The sequence below is a fragment of the Carassius auratus genome, unplaced genomic scaffold, assembly GCF_003368295.1.
Source record: "Carassius auratus strain Wakin unplaced genomic scaffold, ASM336829v1 scaf_tig00215912, whole genome shotgun sequence".
NCBI classification, from domain to species: Eukaryota; Metazoa; Chordata; class Actinopteri; order Cypriniformes; family Cyprinidae; genus Carassius; species Carassius auratus.
In genome coordinates, this window is record NW_020528306.1 from 783536 (window position 1) to 805252 (window position 21717).

At 36.5% G+C, this 21717-nt stretch overlaps 1 protein-coding gene across 1 annotated transcript in view; it reads left to right on the top strand.

Annotated features, from left to right (window-relative positions):
• Positions 1-529: 529 nt before the first annotated feature.
• ipo11 (importin 11) overlaps positions 530-21717 on the top strand; it is a 131346-nt gene continuing 110158 nt past the window's right edge. Inside the window, exons 1-5 of the mRNA XM_026261745.1 lie at positions 530-631; positions 5763-5909; positions 12128-12228; positions 13105-13177; positions 14945-15148. Coding sequence (XP_026117530.1) covers positions 5772-5909; positions 12128-12228; positions 13105-13177; positions 14945-15148 — 516 coding nt within the window. The 5' untranslated portion in view covers positions 530-631; positions 5763-5771. The remainder of the gene's footprint in view (positions 632-5762; positions 5910-12127; positions 12229-13104; positions 13178-14944; positions 15149-21717) is intronic.

A 21717-nucleotide genomic window follows, 5' to 3' on the forward strand; every position in this document is an offset into this window, starting at 1 on the left:
CGAGGCCGAGTAAACATTATTTATATTAACCGCCTTCTAAATACCGTATTTTCCATATTTAATTCACAAAAATGATTCAAAATACCAACCTTTTTTTTTTTAGATGATCAACACTTTATTTTTTTTAAACCCAAAAGATATTTCAACAAGATGGCATTTAAATTACAAGCATACTCAACGTTATAACTGGAGCTTAGACACACACAATATATATATATATATATATATATATATATATATATATATAAACTTATTTCACTAATATAAAAACAATAGTGCTAACACATTTTAGAAATCAGAACAATTCCATCAAAATTATATTAAACTAGTAACTTTTCCAGATATTACAAAAACAAAAATGAAAGATCCTATTTCTTATAGTACATTTATTATTATTATTTTTAGTAACTTCACATAAGAAATCTATAAGTGTGGTTATTTTCTTAAGAAACATTTGTTTGTGGAAAAAACCCCCTCAAAACTTTCAATGAATCTTTCGCTATGTGATTACGTAATTTTAGCGCGACAGAATGCACTGTGGATGGCGCCATCCTTACAACGTGCGCGCTGTGTTTAGAGCCGAACGCGAGCTGTTTTTTGATCTCACCCGGCATTGACATATTTGCGGAAGGTACGTCAACACGAACAGCAGCTTTAAGGGATGTTTTGGTGCCTCAAAGCTCATCCATCTGACGTAGTTTTTAATGTTAAATACTTCAATTTGCTCCGTAGGCCAACATGCGTGACAGTAGAGTTTCTTTAGCCACCAAGCTAACAGTTACATGCTAGACGTTTCTCTCCTTTTGTTGGAGTGTGGATATTTAATATCACTGGGATTAATTCACATTCCGAAGGACTGATCATAATAAGCTTAATTTAGACGTAATTTGTAGCAGATGGGCGCAGACAGATTTGGCAGTATGATGAGAAGTATGATTGGCATGTTTTCGTATAATCTTACCGTTATTATGAGACCGTAACGACTTCATGTTACACACACACACACGCCGTCCTCTATTTCACAGATCACGTCTAATGTGGACAGTTCAATGCTTTCATACAACAGCAGGCCGAGAAGAAGCTCAAGAAGACATTCATGATTGTGCAGCTACAGTTATGAATGCGTAATACAGATGTTCACATGCACGTGGACATGCATTGTTCTAGATCTGTCCACTAGTGCTGTGGTGTTGTCTTATGTTTTCGGTTGATGATACGGGTGGCACTGACACAAATTTTGTGTTTTGGAAGGTTGGCTGCTGCAGTATTTGTAAGTTAGTCAATGTTTCTATGGAATACTGCAAAAACAAAGATAAGCATATCATAAGCTTTAAAGGTTTTTGTCAGTATTTACATGGTGACCCTTGTTAATCATAACCTCTGTAAATCACTCTGGCATACTAGATATTAGCTTCTGACTGATGGCGATCCATTCTTACCTTATTAGTTCTCAGAGGTGGTTGCAATTTGTGGGCTTCTCCTTGTCCACTCCTGCCTTTTGAGGACTGACCACAGGTTCTCTGTGGGATTGAGATCCAGGGAGTTGCCTGGCCACTGTTCCAAAATTTTAATCTAATGATCTTCAAGCCACTTCTCACTCTTGCTTTTTGACATGGTGCTCCATCATGCCGGAAAATTCACAGATCACCAAGTTGCTCATGGATCATTGGAAGAAGTCACTCTTGCAGGATGTTTTGATACCATTCTTTATTCCTGGCAGTGTTTTTGGGCAGAATTATGGGAGCGCCCACTCCCTTGGTTGGAAAGCAACCCCACACATGGATGATCTCAGGTACTTCACTGTTGGCACATCACAGGACTCCTGGCAGCTTTCACCTTTTCTTCTCCAAACAATCAAGAGCTTCATCAGAGAAAATATCTTTGCACCAGTCTTCTGCTGTCCAATCCTTGTATTTCCTGCTGAATATCCTCCCTGTGTGTACAGACGCTCTCACACCAACCTGCTGCTATTCCCGAGCAAGCTCTGCACTGCTGGAGACACAATTCTGTAGCTGACTCCTCAGGAGGAGAAAGTCCTGACGCTTGCTGGACAGTCTGGGACGTCCTGAAGACTTCTTCACTGCAGTCGAACCTCTCTCCTTGTAGTTCTTGATTATCCAGAAAATGGTTTTTTTCAGATTCAATATTCTTTGTAGCAATTTTTCCTTGCATGTGAGGCCATTTCAATGCAAAGTCATGATGGCTTTATTAGGCTGCGCGTGTTTCTTTGGAGATAAATATTGTGATTGGAAGTGCTGCTTCCCCTTCTTTTATATCAACCAGTCTGCTCTTACAATCTAATTAGTATGATCGTGATTTCACCTGACTAGTAACCATTCACACTTTCACATGTGCTGCTGATAAGTTAATTTTAGCTGGTAATTTTGTGTCAGGATAAAAAAAAAAAAACAATTAAATTAGTTTTTTTTTTTTTTTGAGAAAAATTAAATCTTTTGGCCAATTAAGCTTTTAGCAATTATTTTCGAATGCATCTGATCACTCTACACTATAATTTAGAAACAATTTAGAAACCATGTGAATCAACACCAAAACACAAGCAGCAAACTTTGCAAAACACAAAATTTAGGTCACTTCCAAAACTTTTGGCCATGACTGTATTTGGGTATAATGCACAATATGTTTTGGTTCTGAGGCTGATTTAAGATCAGCGAAAACTTTCATGTTACATTCTAGTCAGTCCACGTGTAATCTGTCAGTCATTTAAAGCTGACATGGCTTCAGTGATGTGATTCTGAAGTCTCTTCAGATGTTGGGATGCGTTTTAAGAGCAAACACAGAGAATGTTATTGACTGTTTGTGTTCATTGTCAGCCTTTTACCTCAAAGTACTAGATCGATATATCAGCCCGGCTGGTTAATCATTTGATATATCATTATTTGATCAGCATTGGCTGAAAGCCATGCCCAATTGGTCTCTGAACAATAGTGGTAGTTCCTCTTATGTCTGTTTCAAAGTATTCCAGTAGCCTTGTTAAAGCATAATAAACATGACCTGATGTTTGAAACAAATTATAGAATAATATGTTCAATATTAATTTAATATCAGCAATTTGTGAATCCTGTATACACCAGCATTCAAAACTTTGGGGTTGTTAATACTATTATTATTTATTAAATGTTTTCCAATAGTGCTGCACAATTATTCACGATCACAATTATGGATGCCACAATTACGTTATCGTTCAGAGCGGGAATTAATTGTTCAAATTATTCTGCATGTTTAAAATATTTTTTTTTTCTTTCTAAATGTTATTTTAAGGGTTTTACCCATTATTTTAATTTTAGTTTTAGTATGACATAATACCATTCATATGTGTGTATATATAAAAATATATTTAAAGAAGAAACCAATCCGATGTATAGTTGACATTTTAAAGCTTAATATTATAAAAAAGCAATAAAAGTGTGAGTGAGTGTTTTCAGCTTGTTGATTTTCGTATAAAAATATGGCATTCAGTTGCATCAAACAATGGTATAAACATCATTCAACGTAAACTGTGATGGTTGTAATTTAATAATCACCATTACAATTTCAAGGGTATAATCGACAGTTATGATTTTTATCATAATCGTTCTGGCTTATTTTCCAAAAAATTATGCTCACCAAGGCTACGTTTATTTTTATCAAATGCAGTAAAGTAATTTATTCCTTTGATGGCAAAGCTGAATATTCAACAGGCATTACTCCGGTCTTCAATGCATGATCCTTAAAAAAAAACATTCTAATATGCTTATTTACTGCCCAAGTAAATGTTTTTTATTATTATCAGTGTTGAAACCAATTGCAGACCTGCCAGCTTGTATGCATTTTGCGTAGCGAAATGGGTGAACTATCCCTGTAAGAGTAGTTTAGTAAAACAACTGATGTGGGTTGATAATATAGTGTTAAATCAATTGTAATACACTTGGCCTGACAGTTATAAACACTGGAAAACAAAACCGTATGTATTGAATATGTAATTATTACATAAAGCTGTTATTCATGCTTCTTGCAATGCATTTCATGTATCAGTTGAGAAACGTGTTTTTGTCCCCCAGAATCCTGTGCTTATGACATCTGGCAGCAGGGACCAACTGAGGCTTGACCTCATGTCAGATTTGTTTCTCGTGGCTTCTTTGTTTCACCTGAACCTGAAGCAAGATCCTTTGACCTTTTTTTGTAGGAGTGAAGTATCATATTATGCACTTCCCAGATCTGAACCAGCAAACCTACATTATTTTGTTTGCATGATCTAACATCTGGTGCATACAGGGAAGTGGACAGGTTAATAAATTAGTAATTTGAACAGACTTTTTTTACATAAATTATTGTATGCACCAAAGACGAGGTGCTTGAGTCTTTACACACAAGATTGCCTGGAACTAACACATCACCGCTTGAATCACCTTGCAGTGTAGTCACACATATCACTCTTATAACTATGAGTTTGTACTTCAAGCATTGCTTATAACTGTGTATTCTTTCTGCAGCACGTAAGGCAAATGCTTTTGAGTTCATAATTGGAAATGCACAGCATCTGTGCTTTATTTACCAGTGATTTAAAAAATGGGACTCATTTCTATCACAGCATGGATGCCATTAAACTGACTATCTCCGGTTTGTCCATGAGATGGGAAACCTCTAAAGCCATCTGCTGCTGTACTAGTCTCGTTTTTGGCATTGATCGGGACAGGTCCCTGAAAGCACCAATAGGGGGCAGCGTTGCACAGGAAAGTTTTTCCAGCTTGATTGTATTTTCCTGGATGAAATAAAATAAAACAAGCCTGGGTTTATGATGCAGATTTTAGTATGGTTTTCACCAGGATTTTAGGAACGGATGACAGAACTGTCTTTTATCCTTCAGGCCCATCAAGTCTTTACATGCTGATAATATATGCCTCAAACATAAAAAGATGATTTTGTGTGACAGTAAAGACTGTGGTTTTGAGTTTTGCTTATTAGAGTATGTCACAAAATAATGTAACTGTTGTCCAGTATTCAGGGTTTGGTCAGAATATTCAAGAATGACTTGTGATAGTTTAAGCATTGTAAAATAATAAACAGTAAAATAATAAACGGTAAAAATAGTAACAGTTTTTTTTCCCGTTAAGCAAACAAAGTGGTGTGTGTATGTGTGTATTATACACACTGCCAACCAGAAGTTTAGGCTCAGTAAATTATTTTTTATTTTTTTACAGATCTATTTTTATAGTTTAATATTTATTTAAATGTATTGTTCTGCAAGAATGCATGAAAATAAAAGTGACATGAACATTACAAAAGATTCTTTACATTTTTCTGTTTAACAAAAGAATCATGGCATAAATACACAAAACATTAAACAACACACACACCTACACACAAAAACAAATGGTAATGTTTCTTGAGCACCAGATCAGCATATTAGAATGAATTATGGAGGACCATATGGCACTTCTTTAAAAAAAAAAAAACTTATCTTTGCCAATGCAGGAATACATTACATTTTAAAATATTAAAATACAATTTACTTTAAATTTTAATAATTGTAAGGGTAGTGTAAATCTAAAATCTCAGTGTGAAAGAATCAAACTATTTGTATATTATTGAGTTTAGCTGTATTTTACTGTAAGTACAGGCTGTAGTTAACGTTTGGTAGGTAAAGAACTCCAGTATTATTTTAAACGTTTCATAAAAGCAAAGGTCTCTGGCGGGTATCAAAGTGAACTATGAGTCTATTAAGATTCTAAATGATCCGTATTGTGTACTCTGTGTATTTGCAGCTTTACCTAATGGACATCCAGAGCGCCAGCTCAGTGGTGCTGCAGGCTTTGACCCAGGCCACCAGTCAGGACACAGCTGTGCTGAAGCCTGCAGAGGAGCAGCTTCGCCAGTGGGAGACCCAGCCGGGCTTCTACTCAGTGCTGCTGGTGAGAATCCGTCCCATACAGACTCAATATGAGCAGTTTAGCGTTGCAGTAGTACAGAGTAAATGTGGGAATGTAGGTACCATATTTTTCGGAATATAAGGCGCACCTGAGTATAAATCGCATCAGTCCAAAAGTACATAATGATGAGGAAAAAAATCATATTTAAGTCGCACTGGACTATAAGTCGCATTTATTTAGAACCAAGAACCAAGAGAAAACATTACCGTCTCCAGCCGTGAGAGGACGCTCTATGCTGCTCAGTGTAGGCTACAGGAGCAAGGAGCAGCATAGAGCGCCCTCTGGCAGCTGTATATGGTAATGGTAATGTTTTCTCTTGGTTAATTTCTCTTGGCTCATGTCAAATTAATTTTGATTAAGTCGCACCTGACTATAAGTTGCAGGACCAGTCAAACTATGAAAAAAAGTGACTTTTAGTCCGGAAAATACGTTAATCATTTGTTATGAGGCTTTTACCCTTTTTTACTTCTGTTATACATTTCAGCTGGGGCTGGTGACATGTTAAAAATGGTATTATATTAGTGATTTTATATAAAGCAAATCAACGGATTTCTGCTGATGTTCTGTTGCAGGTTTATGTAAAATAGTTTATCTAGTAAGATTTTTTTCCTCTTTTACTTTTACATAATGACTGCAAGCTGTTTTGTACTGATACCAGACTTGTGTTTGCCATATGTTTGTTTTAACCTTACATGTAGATTTGTGTCCAAGTCCACCAAAAGGAAGTTAACATTTAAGACACAAAATTGTTTATGATTTTAGTCATAATGCCAGCCCCTAAAGCTAGACACCACAAGAGCCTGCATAACAATTACTTTCCCCTCAGAGAGATTGAATACTAATTTTGGCTTGAGTACAGACAGTCATAGCACAAAAGTCTGATCCATTTCATCCATCTTCTGTTTCTAACCTACTGCACATTTCCCCTGAGCGTAGAATAATAATGTGGTCATTTCTTATAAAGTGTGACTTATACCACAAAACATTACAGAATTGAAAAAAAAATCAATTTAAAAACCATTAATTTCTACTGAGGTTTATTGTTTTCTTGCTAAAATGATGTCACTTCCTCATGTATGATGTCATTAGTGAACTAAATATTGTTGCTTAAAGTCAAGGGACATTACAAATATATTGATATTATAAAAGAATATGGTAACATTTTACATTAAGGTTCCAATAGGTAAAGTGTTAAAGGGGTTCTATTACGGTTTTTCACTTTTTTAATTTAGTTGGTGTGTATGTTTGGTCATAAAAAAGATCTACGAAGTTACAAATCTCAAATTCCACTCTAAAGGGAGATATTTTGTTTAAAAAAATCCCTTTTGAAAAACTACAGCGAAATGCTTGTTTGGACTACAGCGTTGTTTTCTGGGGTTTTGTGATGTAAGAGTTCATTAGAGAAAACGAAGAAAGAAAGTTGCTGTAGCATAATTTTTTCGCCATGCACTTCCGTATCTGTGCTTGCAAAGGTTGTGCGCGATTGTCTTGTTCAAAATTCTCGGGGTCTGAATCAGGCTCAAATTGATAATGGTAATATAATTGACACATGGTTTCCCATACATTGATTTATTTGTGGTGGGCTGCCACAATATCAACGCAGCTAACAAAACACAACACTTTTTGTTTTTTGGAAGGCAGGCCATCATTAAAACCCGAGCCATTTGTGCCGAAAAACACCTCATTTGTTTGCTGGGGAGAAAGATATTGTAATAACGTAAATTATGTGAAAAATAATGCATTTTTCGAACCACCAAACATGAGAGCATGTTCTAGTACACCTCCAAAACAAAATCGAGACTTTGTAAAAGAGCATACTAGGATACCTTTAATGAAATGAACAATGAACAGGACATTTATTACTGTATTTATTGATCTTTGTTAATGTTAATGAAAATGCAGTTGTTCATTGTTAGTACATGCTAATTCCCAGTGCGTTAACTAATGTTAACAAGTACAACCCTTGATTTGAATAATGCATCAGTAAATGTTGAAATTAACATGAACTAGGATTAATACCGTATTTTTCGGACTATAAATCGCACCTAAGTATAAGTCACATCAATCCAAAAATACGTCATGACAAGGAAAAAAAACATATGAGTCGCATTTATTTAGAACCAAGAGAAAAAATTACCGTCTACAGCCTTGAGAGGGCGCTCTGTTTTCAGTGTAGACTACAGGAGCACTGAGCAGCATAGAGCACCCTCTGGTGGCTGGAGACGGTAATGTTTTCTCTTGGTTCATTTCTCTCGGTTCATGTCAAATTAATTTTGATAAATAAGTCGCACCTGACTGTAAGTTGCAGGACCAGTCAAACTATGAAAAAAAAGTGTGATTTATAGTCCGGAAATACGGTAGATGCTGTAGAGGCATTGTTCATTCTCAGATCATTTTAACTACAGTAGTTAACTAATGAACCTTAGTTTAAAGTGTTACCAAGAATATTAAAATATAGTAAAATATATTTAATGATAACTTTTTTAATAAATTTATTTTAGTTAAAGTTTAGTAAAGAATATGTCCTAAATATTAGCATTTTTAATAATTTCACAGTTTTTGGTATTGAAAGTCAAAGTTCACCTTTATTTTTACTTTCTTTTGAAAATAAATGTATCATTGGGGTGGTGTTGGCGTAGTGGATAAGACGCATGCCTTTGGTGTGAGAGACCCAGGTTCGAATCCATTGTGAGACAACAATGTGTCCCTGAACAAAACACTTAACCCCTAGTTGCTCCAGAGGCGTGCGACCTCTGACATATAGCAATTATAAAAGCGTCAGCTAAATAAATAAATGTAAATATAATGTAAATGTAATATTAGGGTTGCACGACAAAGATAGGATGATCATTAATTTGCATTTCGTTAGTAAAGCCGGTTCTCTAATCAGTGGTAAATCCCATTAGGTGCGTGATTTCACATAGAGCCATTGTTAACTGAGAAGATGCGCAAATAAACGCTAAAAATGAACGTGGATTTGCGCAGCTAGTCAGTTAACAACGTTAGATAACCGGCTTTACTGACTAGATGTGCATTAATGATCAGCCGATCTTCATCGGTGCACCCCTGATCAATATGATTTCCATCTTTAAAAGTCATTAGTTTAATATTTTATCCTAAATATGCTGTAAATGACGGGCACATGAAAACGTGCCGCATAATAGAAATTATCCTAGTGGTCTCTTGGCCGCTGGGCCTTGACATTGAGGGAGATTTTGTTGGAGGCTGCTCCACCTGAGCTATGGGCTGACCATGACATTCTCACCAGATGGCCATTAGCTGTCATGACTCATTTTGCATTTCATGCCATGCCACTGTTTTATTTATGAGCACTTTTAGTACAAAATAAAATAAAAAAAAATTAAGCTTTTTAAACCAATGAAGTATGGAGCAGTTCAGGAGCTGCCAGGGATGACTAACCAAACAACACTGGTCTAAGTGGTCCAGGAGGGCATTGATTTTGCATACCGAATCCAAATAATTTTCATAATGTTAGGCAATTTATTTTTTCTCTCCTCTGCACTGGCACATGCGCTTATTTATTTGAAATACTGGTTGCAGACGAATTAGTATTGCTCTTTGAGCTGCACAGAGGTTAAATGCTTCTGAACGCAAGGCGTACAATTCGGTTACATGCCATGGTTTATCTCCCTAGAAACATTCCAAGTTCTTGTTTTCATCTTTAGAGGTGACGTTTACCAGTTTTATGTCAAATCTGGCCACCTTTCAGATGCTGAACAAAGGCAGATGGGGAGGACATTTGAACCACTTTGTTGTGTTTACAATGGAGACTGTGCTGTCCCGGGGCATGATATGTTTTGGTTTGAGCTTGATATTTCATTGGCACGAAGAGCAGAATGTTGATTTAAGGACTAAGTTCAGTTCTAGTTAAAAAATTTCACCTCTCTTGATGCCGTTAAAACAAATATAAGAAGTTTTTAAAATATTTGTAAAATAAGGGAATTGGTAAGTTTTGTTGTTCACATTAACAGCTGTAACATGGATTTAAAAATAGATTATGGTAAAGTTTTATTACATGCTTAAAGTAAATTAAAACTAATAATTATAGCCAGCTTTCATTACCCTATTGAGTTGCTGCACTGTACTACACATACAGTTCAAAGCCTGGTATCTTTATTGAAGTTCACTTTGTAGAATCCTGTCCCCCTTCCTCAATGCTTGATCACAAAATCTAGCATATGATTTTTTTTTTTTTTATGTTAAGATAGTAGGTTAAGCTTCTAGAACAAAGGAAAATGCTTAATTTTAACAAATTATCTATAGGGCTTGGAGATAAAATGCTAACGATAATTATTGTGATAGAATTTTCCTTGATAAAATGTTAACAAGAGCTTGATAAATGTTCGAAATGTTTTTTCGGCCAAAAGCAAAACGAAACAGTGTTACTCATTTTAACTTGGCCACATAAAACATTTATCTGCTCGACTCAGTTCAAACGACAGCGTAGCACGAGCTCACTTGAGCAGATGTGTTGTGTGATTTATTTCTTTAAAAATAATGTTTGTTTCATTTTAGTAGTAGTAGGCTATGTACATTCTGCTGAAAAATAGATCTTCAGGACTTGCAGAATTGCTGGTTTCTGCTTTTGTGTTTGTGTATGAATAAATCTCTTGCTCTTTCAAAGAATGAGGTGTCTGTGGCCCCTCAGGCCTGGCCGGTCCATCCCCTCTCGTCCCCTGAGGGGGCTGTGTTGTCATACAGCACTGGCTATGGTGGTGTAGATGTCCTCTCAAATCCTTTAAGCCTTCAAACTTGGCACAGTCTCCTTCGTTGTTGAGGTTTAGCATGAAATAGGATTGCAAAGGAATGGAACATCCCGTTGACTATTTCTGCAGGCATTAACTTCGACTGCAGCGCTATAAGAATGGCTGTCATGTCCCATCAGCCTCTCTTATCAGTTTGTATTTGAGCCAACCTGCTGTCACTCGGTCTGTCACCCAAAGAAATCAGCCTGATTTGTCTGGACTCGCATTTAGCATATTTGCCTACACAAATGGTGCTTTCATTGACCTTAAGGTGAATTACACCAAGGCGGCGAGTCATTGATTTATTTATTTATTTTTGAGTCATGTTTACTTGTCAGCTGTCTATCGAAATGATATTCACCCGTCACATTTATAATGCAGTAAGTGTCCATTTGCATAACAGAGCTGGTTATTGAGCCCTCATTGTTCTTGTTTTTTCATGCAACAGATTTTTTCTATCCTTGGTAATTTATTACCCATTGCTCATCACCTTGTGTAGGAAATGGGTGTCTGTATGGACTCTTATCTGGCAGAGTGGAATGAGCCCTGGTCTCGGAGCAGCCGAGTGTGGGGGTTTGGGGTTTTGGTGGCCCTGCGTCAGAGCTGCTCCCTCTTGAACGCAGCTGCTACTACATATTTATCAATGAGCATTAGCTTTCCTTGGCCTGCTCCTCATTCCCCGCGCTCTTATTCTGGACATGACATGCTGGATTAAACCTCGAAACTCACTCCTCTGTAGAATAGTCTTTAATTATTCAGTGTTGAACCATTTTTGTCTCACTAACCTAACTTCCTTCACCTCAGGAAAGGCATAAATCCTCTTTTTTTTCACATTGTTGCATATTTTTAAAGACATTGCATGTAAATTCTTGCACTAGTGGTGTCAAATTGAAGTGCAAAAAATACTTTTATTTAAAAAGATACAAAATAAGAATAAAACCTATCAGACATTCCCCCTCATCCGCCATTAGTTGAGAGGCTAGGGCAGTGATGAAACATTCATATATTGACAAATAACATAGCCTGTAATCTTATATAGTTATATTGTATCTTTTTCTCATAAAAATATGTTGATAATTCGATAATTTGTAATGGCAATGCCACCATATTTTTATATTTTTTTTTCTATTTTAAGCATTTTAAGATGATTAATATTTCTTGAGTACCAAATTATTATATTAGAATGATTTGTGAAGGATCGTGTGACATTGAAGACTGGGGTAATGATGCGGAAAATTTAGGTTTGCTGTCAAAGGAATAAATTGCATTTTAATGTACATTAAAATAGAAAAAAGTTATTTTGAGTTGTACGTTTCTTTACATTGTTGCTGTTTCTTAAAGTATGACAATTCAACTTTTCACTTCACCCAAAAGTTTTATGGTTTTTTGGGTTTATAGATTCATTTCTCACTCTTTCTCTTTGGTTTTGTTCAGAGCATCTTCAATAATCACATGCTGGACGTCAATGTGAGATGGCTAGCTGTCCTTTATTTCAAGAACGGTATTGATCGCTACTGGAGAAGAGTTGCACCCCAGTAAGTACATCGGATTCTTCATTGACATTTCTAGACTTTTCCATCAAGGTAGTTGCTTTAACTCCGAGATGAATGTGATGTTCGTTTCAGAGATGTTTTTATCACCCATATAGAACCATTATCACATTTATGTCAAAGCAGACCAGCAAAATCTCAATCTAACAACTAATAACAGCACATTAAAGGGTTAGTTCACCCACAAATGAAAGATGTCACCCTCATGTCGCTCCAAACCTGTGAGACCTCCGTTCATCTCGGGACACAGTTCTGGGTCTGTTGTGAGTGGCTTCACGATGCTGCTGACGTGTTTTCTGGTGCGCCCAATAACAAAGATAACACGTCAACAGTGTCAGTGCAGTGCTGTGAACGCGCTCACAATAGACCCGGAAGAGAAGACAATGCTGTATAAAGTCATAATTTGTGTAATTTTTGGACCAAAATTAATTTTCGATGCTTCAACAAATTTTAACTGACCCTCTGATGTCACATGGACTACTTTGATGATGTTTTTCTTACCTTACTGGACATGGACAATATAGCGTACATACATTTTCAATGGAGGGACAGAAAGCTCTCGGACTAAATCTAAAATATCTTAAAATTTGTTCTGAAGATGAACGGAGGTCTTACAGGTTTGGAACGACACAAGGGTGAGTTATTAATGACATAATTTGTATTTTTGGGTGAACTAAACGTTTAAGAAAATCACTGTCTAATGAATTTTTTTTTTTTTTTTTTTTTTTACGGATTTCTGCATTGTTGTCGTAACTAAATTAGTTCCAGTTGGAACTGCAGTGATTAAAATCCAGGTTCCATTCAAAATATTTCATTTGAAATGGATTTTTTATTTTCTGTATTTCTCTCTCTCTTCTCAAGTGCTCTCTCAGAAGAAGAGAAGTCATCTCTCCGTGCAGGGCTCATCACTAATTTTAACGAACCGGTCAACCAGGTTAGTGTGCACATACAGTTATACACACACACACACACACATACACACTTGCTACATGAAGAGAAATGCAGTTCATTCCCCGACCATATGCTCTTCCTGTTCTATTTATGATTAGTCATCCAATAAAATCAGAAATGTTTTCCAGTACCATTAAACTCCTCTGTTTCAGTGGGTAGGAGTCTGATCTGTGATTCTAGTGAAAGATCAATGTGCCTGGAGTCAAAAAGCACTTAAAGTCTGTGCTGTAATGTGTTGTTGAGCAATCCTGGAGACATTGATTTTTTGGGGGGTACTTTTATACAATGCATTAATTTGACCCTTGGGTTTGAATAAAGCCTGAATCATTATAAGAAACGCCATTATAATAAAGAGGTGTGACGGCCATGAATTTGAATCAACATCTGCTGCTCTTATAATAGCAATAGGTACTTGAACTAGTAACTCTGGTAGTAATTGATAAGCTAAGTTAAGTGTAACTTAATATTTGGATTATTGGTTGATGTTGATTTTGAGGGAATGTCGAAGACGATAGCACAAGCAATTATATTGACAAGTTAAAGCATATCTTTTGAACAGCCATTTATCATATTTTTCTCATCTATTAATGCATTTTTCAGTACATTTGTTTCTGTGTTCTGCAGGGTTTTTGAATGGGTTGGTATTGCACACAATTGGTTTATTATTGGCTAATGACTGTGCTCAATTCTTGTTGTGGAGTAACGTCACAGGCACATGAAAATTAATTGTAGGCTTAAATGTGCTTTCTTATTATAGACCATGGCTGACACTGCACAAATAGCTAGAGACTTGCATACATTAGTGATTGAAGTAGATGTAGTACACGGACACTGCCCTGTTATTTCCATATTGGATGCAGAAGTGGAAAAACAATGTGAAAGTACAAAGAGAAATAAATAAAATACAGAAATAAACAGTGAAGGGTTTTGCAACAATTGTAATAATTGTAAAATATTATAAATATTTATTCATGTATTTATTTGGTAACTTAACTCTAAGAGCGTGCTGCTAGCAGCACCAAGGTCATGGCAGGTTCAGTTCTCAGGAAATGCACGTAATAGAGAAATGTATACACGAAAAGCACTGGAAGTTGCTTTGAATAAAAGTGTATTCTAAATGCATAAATGTAAATGAGAAAACCACTTATTCCCATTATTACAACACAGATCACTTGAATGGAACTTTGGTCTAATTTGCAATTATAATCTTAGTTAGAACATTGCTTTGTAATTTGGATTGAGTGTTAAATTGCTTTGGCAAAAAAACTGAACAAAACACAATCAAAAACCATTGTGTGCATCACATACACACACAGTTTTCCATAGATTATGTGTGTGTGTGTGTGTGTGTGTGTGTGATCCATGGCTGTAACAACAATTTAGGATAGTGTGTAGTGAATATGGTTGTTTTATCTCCCTCAGTACTTAATATATGGTTGCATGTAAAATGTTAAATTATGAGTCTCCTCTTTCATTACAGCCACAATGTCAAAACGAATTAATTGCTGTAATTGCTGTTTTAATGGTGGTAACACTTCTGCATTTATGGATATTGGATTAATTCATTTAATTGAAATGGTTAATTCAAATCTCATAACCATTTAAGATGTGTTTGAAAGGGCTAAATGCCCACAGGAAGTGATGACTGTTACTCCAGTAGTCATTCATTTCACATTTAAAAGAGTATTGATGTATTCACAGTGAAATCTGCTGCTGGATGTTTCCTTGAAATGTAGCTTTTGTATTGCAGATCGCCACACAGATAGCAGTGCTGATTGCTAAAGTGGCACGACTGGACTGTCCTCGGCAGTGGCCCGAGCTGATCCCTATACTGCTGGAGTCTGTGAAAGTTCAGGACAGCCTTCAGCAGCACAGAGCCCTGCTCACCTTCTACCACGTCACCAAGACTCTGGCCTCCAAACGCCTCGCCACTGATAGGAGACTCTTCCAGGATGTGAGTAGAGCTTCTTTTCCTTCATCTTTTATTTTCTGCTCAACCTTTTCATTAGGATTCTTTTTTTCTAGTTGACTATTGAGTTTATGGACATTGGTTTTCTAGAGGTAAATGTTATAGTTCATGTTTTATTGAACCTTTTTCTGCGGTTGAAACATTGAGCGGTTGCATGAGGTGATGAAAGGTAAGGAATTGTTTCAAAGCACAAAGCTTACTGTGATTATTCAATGGCCGGTTCTACAAATAATGTTTTGTGAAGTTCACACATCAACCGAAAACAGCTTAAAATGAAAGACTAATTTGGGATTCAAGAATCTATATCAGTATCAATTAAAAAAGAGGAATCAGTATTGTTAATCCAGCACAAGCGTCCACACAGCTAACATGTTTACCTGTTGTACCTTACATATGTTGTGTGCATGAAGTAGTCACTGACATGGTTACAATGCGATGCCCTCCAAAACCATATCAGCTCAAACCGAAAATTTAAAAAAATAATAAAATCTTTTTTTCTGTCTAATATAATGCATGCATTACATATATGATTTTGAAACAAATTATTGTTTTTAGAGCATGCATTTCAATAATTGCAAAAAACATAAGGATTAAAGGGATACTCCACCCCAAATTCAAAAGTTTATCATTAATCACTTACCCCCATGCTTTTCCTAACCCGTAAAAGCTTTGTTCTTCTTCAGAACACTATTTAAGATATTTTGGATGAAAACCGGGAGGCTTTTGACTGTCCCATAGACTGCCAAGTAAGTTACACTGTCAAAGTCCAGAAAAGTATGAAAGACGCCGTCATTATAATCCATCTGTCATCAGTGGTTCAACCGTAACATTATGAAGCGACGAGAATACTTCATGTATACAAAGGAACAAAGGTACGACTTTATTCAACAATTCCTCTCCTCAGTTTCTCTCCACTTTACCGTAGCACCATTTTGGAGATTATGAGCTAAACACAGGCAGCATATGCTCTTCTGTATCAGCGGCACCACAAGGATACGTTTTTTTTTTTTATGTATATTTACGCTTTGATTTGAAATAAAAGAGTGCAACCTTGTGGCGCAGCTGACTCCAAAGAGCAAATGCTGCCTGCGGTCAGCTCCTAAACTCTGGCACTATGGTGAGGTGAAGAGAAACAGAGGAGAGGAATTGTAGAATAAAGTCATTATTTTTGTTTTCTTCATGTACAAGAAGTATTCTCGTCACTTCATAATGTTACGGTTGAACCACTGATGGCAGATGGACTATTCTGATGATGTCTGTCATACTTTTCTGGACCTTGACAGTGTAACTTACTTGGCAGTCTATGGGACAGACTCTCATGGACTGTAATTCATCATTTTTTCTACTCTACTAGTATGTACCTTTAGGAGGCACTGTTCAGCTGCACACACTAACACACACACAAACACCCTCTGCTCCAGTTCACCGAGCGTCCCACGAGATGTATGAGCACTCCTTTGTGAAATATCAGCAGATGTTTTAACTGCATCACATTCGCTCTCCTCTACAATTCACTGAGGTTCTGACTGACCGTTACAACTGCAGAGATAAGACACCTGTACCTTCCCATGTTGATGCAAGACTTGTGATTTATCACCAGCATTTGTTAATGTTAATGCAGGTCCTTTCTTCTCCGCTAAGAAATCATTTTCATTTAACCTCTGAAAACTCTTTTCTCAACTTCTCAATGTGAACCGCTTAGAACAGTGATTCCCAACCAGGAAACGATTTAAAATTTTCTTTAAGACCTGTAAAACATAAATCAAAACTAAGTGATATTTTTTAAACAAAAGCCAAATAAGTCTTCCTTGAATCTGCCTGCATGAGTTCCCCTGAACCCTTAAAAGCTCATGTTCCTCATTAAAGGAAAAAAAAAAAACAGTTTGGGAAGGCTATTTTTCTTCTATAGTATCCGTAGTTTAAAGTCAATTATGGTAATATTGATCAGTTTATTATAATAAATAATAATGCTGAATAATATCCAAAATAAAGAAAGTGTTTAAGTGTTGGTGAATGGGTGCTATTGGTGTGTTTTGGGGGGGGGTACTTGAGACGAACAATACTTAACACACTTAACAGAAAATAATAAGAATGATTATTTTTACAAACCTATTCTCAATTTACAAAAAAATAAATGCTAAAAGCTTTGCAGCAGCATTACATAAATATTTAACTGTGCTCTCGGTTCACCCAAAAGTTTAAATAAAAGGCTATTTTGAACAGGTTAAACAGGTCTAACAGGTTAGAATTAACACGAGCGTGAGTGAATTTTGACAGAACTTTTATTTTTGGTTGACCTGTCCCCTTTAAGGCTGCTATTTTAACATGCTGTTTGGAGTTTAAAGACCCTCAGAGGACAGGTTACTTTTTATATAGACTCGTAAAAAGCACTGTCCAGGCTCCCTGTAATAAACTAGATGAATGACTAGTGGGTGTGCACAGGCTAACGAGACTGAATTTAGTGTCCATATGGGAACTACAGTTATCAGCCATAGTAATAAACAGATCTGATTTTATTATGTTGGCATAAGGCTCACCGCTGGCGTCACATTAGCCTTGAGGATTTCAGAGAGGAAGTCCGTGACTCACTAATTCAGAGCAGAAGTGCGCTTCAGCACATCAGTGGAGACGCACAGTATGTGGCATTTATGAATGCGCCACAAGTTTTTGAATTCATAACACGATGCATCTAAAGGTGCAACAAACACACAAGCTCCTCTTATCCAGGTGATCAGTATATATGTTGCATGCGCAGAAAATTTTTACTTCAGGGTTGACTTTAAATACCAATTATAGACTTGTGATCAAAGTCTTTAAGTGTACATGACAGTAGCTGTTTTAATAGCCAGAGGTTTAAAGACATTGATGTTCAGACCACCTTGCAACCTCTGATTTAAAAAAATACTTGTCTCTGTTTTATTGAGTGAGCATTTACAGAAAGAAAACATGTCTAAAATTGTACATTTTGAAGCTGACAGCAGTTGATATAATTGGTCTCTGAGTGCAAGGATCATTTTAAAAGCCTAAATCGTAACAAGTAAAAAGTAGTGTGATGGAAAGTAATATATTTTCAAAGGTACATTAGATAATGTTTTTTTAAATCTGCTACATTGACAAAGCAGGCTGGCTGTACACTGCAGTAGTATATTTTTCATTAATCTGCAATACACTGAACAGCCACAACATTAAAACTACTGACAGGAGAAGTGAATAATCGATTATATCATAACAGTGGTACCTGTAGTGGAATATATTAGGCAACAAGTAAACAGCCAGGTCTTGAATTTTATGTGTTTGAAGCAGGAAGGCATGGGAAGTATAGATGATTTAGGTCAGAGCATCTCTGAAACAAAGTCTTGTGGGGTGTTTCCGGTATGCAGTGGTTAGTACCTAGAAAAGTGGTTCAAGGAAAGTCAGGTGGCAAAGGCCTGCAAAGGCTAGCCCGTCTGGTTGGATCCCACAGAAGAGCTGTTGTAGCTCAAATGGCTGAAAAACTTAGTGCTGTTCATGATGGAAAGATGTCAGAACCAGGAGTACTGTAAAGGGCTGAGTCAGGAATAATAAAGGTTTTCCTAGCAGTATCCAAGGCTCAGCCATGTAATAAGATCATTTCAAAGTTGTATAAGGGTTTTTTCCAAAATGTACCTGACAATACTCTGTATATAAGGGACAAGTGGATAAGGGAAGGAGACTTAAATATTTCAAATGAAGACTGGGGCAGAATTCTTAGAGCACAGTGGCAATCCACAAGTTCAGCCACATGGAGAGAATTCTGTTGGAAACGTTATCAGGTTTTTTACTACACCATCACAGAAAAAACATCAAGGGAAGGGTACTAGCTGCTGGAGATTATGTGGGGAAATGGAAGCAAACCATTATCACATTTTTTGGGGGTGTCAGAAATTGAATCAATACTGGCATGAGATTAAAGGAGCTCTGACGCTGTCTTTGGGGTAGAGATTGACTTTACCTGTGAATTTTTATACTTGGGTAATATCCCCTCAGAGAGGTGGAACAGAAATGATAAGAAGTTATTGTTAATTCTCTTAGCAGCTAGTAAAAAAGTAATTACCAGAAAATGGTTAAAACCAGAGTCACCCACGGTGAAGGAGTGGATTGATATAACACATAATATACATGTGATGGAAAAATTATCTCTCTCCTTAAGAGCATTAAGGGAAGACTTCCTACAAATATGGAGTAAATGGACTGACTACATTAAACCAGTACGCCCAGACCTCTTTTGAAAGGTTCAATTTTTTTTGTAACTATTGGAATATGGCAATTTTTTGAATCTTCTGTAAGTAATAGCTCCCCATGTTTTATTGTATATAGTTACTGTTAAGAGGAGGAAACAAAGCACTGGTGACACTTGTAAAAACTTCTTTCCAGGTCTGAGAGAATATACTCTATATTGATAATTGTTTTTATGTGTATAGGAGTATGGATGTACAGTATAGGTATATGTTTATTTTTCATTATTATTAATACTGTTTTGATTTATATGTAATTGCATAAACTTTCAAGTGTCTTTGATTTAGGAATATATTGAAGGCTTGCTTTCTGTATTTCCCCTTGAAAATTGAAAAAAAAAAAAAAAAAAAAAAAAAAAAAAAAAAGGAAAGATGTCAGAACACACAGTGCATTGCAGTTTGCCTATCGTATGGAAGAAGGCAGGCCGGCGGATTGAAGTGGTCTTATGCTCTGGGCAGTGTTCTGCTGGGAAACCTTAGGTCCTGGCATTCATGTGGATGTTATTTTGATACGTTCCACCTTTCTAGAGATTGTTGCACACCACGTACGCTCCTCAGTGGCAGTGGCCTGCCACACTGCCAAGATTGTTCAGGAATGGTTTGGGGGACATGGTGAAGAGCTCATAGTGCTGCTGTGGCCTCCAGAGCATCTATGGGATGTGCAGGATCAACAATCTGATCCATGGAGGTCCCACCTCGCAACTTGCAGAAATTGATTTAATGTCTTGGTGCCACCACAGGACCAGTTCTAAAATCTTATGCCTCAAAGTATCAGAGCTGTTTTGGCAGCACGAGTGGGACCTACATTGTATTAGGGCAGGTGGTTTTAATGTTGTGGCTGATCAGTTTATATATTTCTACAGAATTATTTTTAATAAAAAATTTTTTTACTGGTAACAACTTATATTATTCTGATTGATTTGAACTACCGTAGTTGAATAAATGTCATAAATATTGTACAATTTAATTATAAACAACAGGTAGCACATTAATAAGGTCATTAAAGTTTTTCTAAAGGTAAAAAAGTTTCAGTCCCGGTGACAATTATTGTCCCTTTATGAAAAAGGAAATTTCTGACCATGTTTTGCATTTAAAATGAGAAGAAAAAAACTGTATTGTCTGGTCAGTTTTTGGTTTGTACTCGATGTGAATAATTGAAAGTGAGTGTGTTTTAAAGTAGTTTACAGGTACAGTTATATCATGTGGTATGTTTATTGTGTTTCCCATCTGGTAAGAGATATGTCATAGTCAAGCCCAGAGCATTTATCTGTACACGTTGTGGGTCCTGAACCCCTTAGCATCATTTTCAGTATTGAACGTTCACTTGCTTTTGGAGGTTCCTGGAGCTCAGTAAAATTCTCCAGTGGTTGTATTGTGATGAGACATGCCAGGTGCTGGCTGTTGATAACTCGCAATTCTAGAGGCCCAATATACCTCAAAGCTCCAGAACTGATATTTCTTATTTAGGCTAGGCAGCGAACACCTGCCATAAGCATTTAATTGTGTGCTCGTGACAGTTTTCATCTGGAGGTGGGGATTGTATGTAAACCACAGCTGCACACGGTATTCCTCAATATTTAGCAACATGGGAGCAAAGTTGCTTTATAATCTTTCTTCTAGCTAATGAAATGGCACAGAACATGCGTCTTCTGTTAAACAGTGATTCGGGCAGCTGTGCATTGTGAGGAATTAGCACAATTATTTTCCCCACCTGTCTTTGCTGAAAAGTTTCTTCAAATTATTCTAAAAGTTTCAGGTAGTTTTGAGTCACTTTGAGGATTTATTTGCTGTGAAATCTGCCTCTTCGCTGTAAAGATAAACATAGCGAGAAGTTGATTGTGAAAATGTCACGTACAAATTTTTATCCATTCAACTTTTTTCTGACTTTTTTCTAGTATGTTTTCTGTCTTGAGTTTTAAATTTGTCTGCATTTTTATTGAGTGCTAGAGTGAATTCACAACCTAGAAGATAGACGAAATCTTCATCAATGAGGAAATCGGACTAACCTTGAGCACTGTGAAACTGGGATAAGCGCTTTAATGACAGTGCTATAACAGCCTCTCTTTCAATATTTCATGTCAAACAAAGCATTGACGTGCAGAAGGCCGGAAGTGCTTTATCAGGCACTTCGCATAACTTGGGCCCTGTTATACAGCTGGTATTAAGAGGCATCTCATGCAAGTAGGTCTGTAATACCTTGAGAAAAAAATCTGTTGGCATTCACATTCATCTCAGTACCAGAACATCTATATTGTCATATTAATGGTATTGCTGTTTTTTTTATTTTAATACACTTTTGAA